The following is a 4,665-nucleotide window of genomic DNA, read 5'->3' on the forward strand; positions in this document are numbered from 1 at the left end:
AACCCCTAAACTAATTTGATGATCAATCAGATGCTGGATGTAAATTTATTTTCATTTTTCTATGTGTATTAAGTAGTGTAATGCCAAAATTTGTAACTGCACAATGCTCTTTAAACTGACTGTTTCTAGAGCAAATGATCACAAAATTTGTTGGCATATGAGATGTAAAAGCTAAAAATTTTAAATATTTTCAAAAGGGCATTTCCTTGGATTTCACACCTGCCAAATATAAAGGATCCTTTTCTAATGAAAATGTCTATAAATTGGGTTTCTCATTCTCATTCCCATCACACACAATCTCTAGTCTTTATAGCATCCATAGCAATAGCTAGAATTGTAAGTCTCTCTCTTTGTTTTACATATATATTCGTCTTGTTTTTTGAGAGTTGGAGTAGTTGATAACTTGATATATTATCCCACTCTCAATAATCAAATCTAAGAGTTGATCTTCTTTTCTCCCTTTATAATTATAAGTGCTTCCTGTTACTGTTGATAGTGCAGTATTTTGCTGCAAAAGCGCAGCGTGGCATTTGAAAGGGAGGAATGAAGGAAAAAACGAGGAAAGACAAAAGATACTCATGTTTTACTTATAATTTTTTAAGCCACACATTTTTGTAACTCTCTCTATAGGATGTATGGATTATCTTGATTGCAAGAACCCTTGTCTTTTTTTTTTTTTTTTTTTTTTGCACATTCTTCCCACGATTTTCTAATCAGCTTTGAGGGTATTATTCTTTGTTATAAATATTGTCTTTACTTTTAGATCTTTTTGATATATACTCTCAATTGAGATTGAGATTGTACTCTGGTAATATGACTCTCACTCTTTCTAGCTAGGGGAAATAAAACCATTAAGCTTTTTATTTTAAAAAAATATATTATTATGATTATTATTCTATACAAATTTCACAAGTGAAACAATCTAATTGATTAATTTTTTTTTTTTTTACCTGCATGGATATGTGGGAATCCTGTAAAATTAAATTTTCATATCCATTTTAGAAGCATTGTTGAGCTCTTATTAATCTGGAGTTCAATGGAATCCTGGACAAGTTTCTGAAACGGCGAGCCATTGATGATCTTGATGACGATGATGATCAGATCGATATTATTAGGATTACAAAATATCAAGGAAACCCAGATCAGCTATACGCTGAAATCACTACTTTTTAACTGTCAAGTTTTATGTTGATTTGTTACCTGCTAATAGTATCACATAAAAAGTGTGCCCATTTGTTGCATGTGTGTCAGTCTTCCAGGTCATCCTTGTTTTATCCATTCACTGCTTCCGTTTCAAATTTTTATTGCATGCATGCCCCATTTCTTCACCTTTATATATACATATATTTGTAAAATAATAATAATAAAAAGGAATCACATCCATATTCTGCTTTCCACCAGGATTTTTTGTCACTATTACAAAGTTTTCTGGCATTCTTTTCTGATCATTATTTGGGATAGTCGTAGGTTTTCAGGGCTCTCTACATCAGAAAAACCCTCTCAATATTCCTTCAGAAATTAAGATCCATGGATCATTCTCATCAGTGGTTCAATCAGGCAGACAGAATGAATGGGTACAACAATAACAACAATGTCAGCAACAGGGTTGATTTGACCCTCAAGTTGGGATTGCCTGATTGTGATCATCAAAATCCACTAGTCTACCAGACGGGGCAGTATGTTAATCCTACTTCCATCGCCCCTAATCATCTTGCCAACCTTAGCTTTGCTGGTCCCAACACTCAGGTTCTCTAAAATTTTCTTCTCAAACTCTTTACATTGATTTTCATATATATATATACACGCACACTGTTAAAAATTGGTTCTGCAATAGTCCTTTTGTTACTTATATGATGATATAAGGTTACAAGATGTTTTTAGTACAGATTAATTTTAAAAATAATGTATGTGCCAACAAATAATGATTTTTTCAAAATAATATGACGTTTTTGTATTTGTTCTAGTAATTAACTAGAATTTTCTATAAAAAATAGAGAATATGTAATGTACATTATCTAATTCATTCGACTTTTTTTAGTAGGACTAGTAAATTGGATATTGAATTTGGAGAATTGATGTTAAAAAAGAAATTATTGATTATCGGCTTAATTCAGATATTGCGATTGAATTTTATTTTAGTTTTTATATTCTAAATTATTAAGAAATAATGATTTTTTTTTCAAAATTCAAGAAATCAATTTCTTACTTCATGACCCAACAAAATTTTAATTCAGTTTTTGATAACAAAAAAAAGTCTTACTTTGTTCTGTTTAAATTTTCGAACTAAGCTTTTGGTTTAAAGAAAAATAGGTTTATATTTGATACATTATTAGTGTTAAATTTTATACACTACCAATGAACTAAATATTATCACTTTCATTAATAAATAAATTTAAAAGTTGGAAAATTTTAAAAATAAATACTCATAATATTAAAAATATTTAATTTGAAAATTTTTGAACTTTGATGAGGTGATACTTTTTTAATTAAGTGATAGTGTATAAATTCTATATATTGATAGTGTATCAAATATAAATTTGAAAAGAAATTAATAAAAATGAAAAACCTTAACACCTTTGTAGAAGAATTTGTCTTTCTTATCTCTAGCGTTTCAATATATAGTGATCTCCTGTCATCCTTGCTGTTATATACAGGTCTGTTTTATAAAAATGGAAATGCCAACGAAGTTTAACGGCTCGTTTAATAAAATGTCTAAAATATTCTTTAAATTTAATGTAGTTTCACAATACAAGTGTCATGTGTACAACCTTATGTAGGTTAGAATCAATATATATTAGATTAGATTAGATTAGATTAGATTAGATAGTCTTGAATAGTTAGTGAAACAATGAAGTTGCGTTGGTGATTAGTTTTGTCATCTTGTTAATAATGGCGTTAGTCGTATGTTATTTTTTTTTCTATAACTTAAAAAAAAAAAAAAAAGAGATTTTCTTTATTACCAAAAGCAGTTGTAACACAGAATTGAAATTTACATTAAGTTTTCAATGAAACTATTTCTTGCACGATTTGAATATTTGATTCTCTGGTAACCTCTTCTCAATTATTATTAGCGTGAGATACTAATATGTAATCTAAGACAAGCTTGCATAATTAAGTAGAAGTGTACTGCAAACAAATACAGTCGGGAATTGCCTAATTACATTAGATATTGCAGTGCTAGAAGAGATCAACAGCAAAGCTCTTCTTTAGCAGTTTGAATCTTCTATTTAGTTAAGTAATTTTAATTCATTCTATATTGTTTTACGTTATTTGCATGCTTGAGCAGGGCATGAATGAATTGGAAATGGTTAATCAAGGAGCAGTGGCTCAAGGTCAACAAAGCTTTAATGCCAGCCAATCTGCATGGCCATCTGATCAACTTGCTAGCAATGTCCATAGCATGAACCATGAAAATACTTTTAACCAAATTTCTGGCCCTTCTATGGGATGTCCTTCTAATAGCACCAACACCTACAACAACTTTGCCCCTACTCATCATCATCAGCTGCCTCCAAGCTCGGTGCCAACCAACAACTACACGCTGCTTGATGTCCCCCCTAGGAGAACAGCAGATCAACGTGAGCTCGGAAACTCCTCCGCCTCTGGTTTGGGCAAAAGGGGCCAACGACGTCAACGTGGTGGCAACTACAATGACCCTAACAAACGATGCAGTAACTACAACTGCAACACCAACGATACTCCTATGTGGCGCAAAGGTCCCCTAGGCCCCAAGGTATTCTCTATAATTTTCTTTACAAAATATAGCTCTTAAACTAAGTCTATTATATTCTGCTTTTCTTTCTTCATTTTCTCATCATTTGGCATCATATAACCCTCGGTTATAAAGTAATCCTATAAATCAACAAAGTATAAAAAAGTTTTGATTTCGTTATAATGCTTTAGTAAGTAATGTGTTGGGTTTTTAATGACTTGCCAACTTCAATAGTAATGAATGGTGTTGCCATGTAAAATTAAGATGTTACTATATATTTTGTTCAATGGAGGTTTTGTTATATTGAAGTTTATCAATCGATCTAATTATTAGATCAATCCTCAATAAGAACTGTGGTGGAACTTAGAATTGCTTGCCAACTTTTTTGTATTAATCAATATTTTGGCTATTGATTGCAGACATTGTGCAATGCCTGTGGCATTAAGTACAGAAAAGAAGAGGAGAAAAGAAAAGCAAAAGAAGCGGGAAGCAAGGGCCAACAGTCCAACCATAATGGATGACCCAAGGAAATTAATATCTCCATTTTAGCAATTAGTTTTATGTTTCATCTCTCAAAGACAAGTGAGGGGTGTTAGAGGTATTTAATTTTGCTCTTTTACTTGTAATGAAAATGTTTTCATTTTTGCTTCATTGAATTGGTTGGAAAAGTAGTTTGAGATCTTGAATGCATCTTGAATTAAAGAGAAGAGAATGTTGTGCCTTGTGAGAGTTACGTTGTTAGTTTCTCCTCAGTCACACTAATGACCATCTCATTTAGTGAAAGTTTTTGGAGAACATGCACATGCACAGGGTTGCCTATTCTACAAAGAAAAACAAACACAGAGAAATTAAATTATTGAAGATCATATATTGATCGGTTAGGACTTGGAGTATCCAAGTTTTTACTTCACCAAAATATCATCATGAATACACCAACTTACTTTTCACTTTCA

The 4,665-nt window shown here is 31.4% G+C and overlaps 1 protein-coding gene across 1 annotated transcript; it reads left to right on the top strand.

Moving 5' to 3' along the window:
- The first annotated feature begins 1,527 nt into the window (after nucleotides 1–1,527).
- Nucleotides 1,528–4,233, top strand: GATA29 (GATA transcription factor 29). The gene is made up of 3 exons (XM_007014767.3): nucleotides 1,528–1,746; nucleotides 3,287–3,733; nucleotides 4,132–4,233. Exons 1-3 carry the CDS (start codon nucleotides 1,528–1,530, stop codon nucleotides 4,231–4,233), a joined length of 768 nt encoding a protein of 255 aa, XP_007014829.2.
- Nucleotides 4,234–4,665: the final 432 nt, after the last annotated feature.

This window comes from Theobroma cacao, chromosome 9 (assembly GCF_053813885.1).
Source record: "Theobroma cacao isolate CCN51 chromosome 9, ASM5381388v1, whole genome shotgun sequence".
NCBI classification, from domain to species: domain Eukaryota; kingdom Viridiplantae; phylum Streptophyta; class Magnoliopsida; order Malvales; family Malvaceae; genus Theobroma; species Theobroma cacao.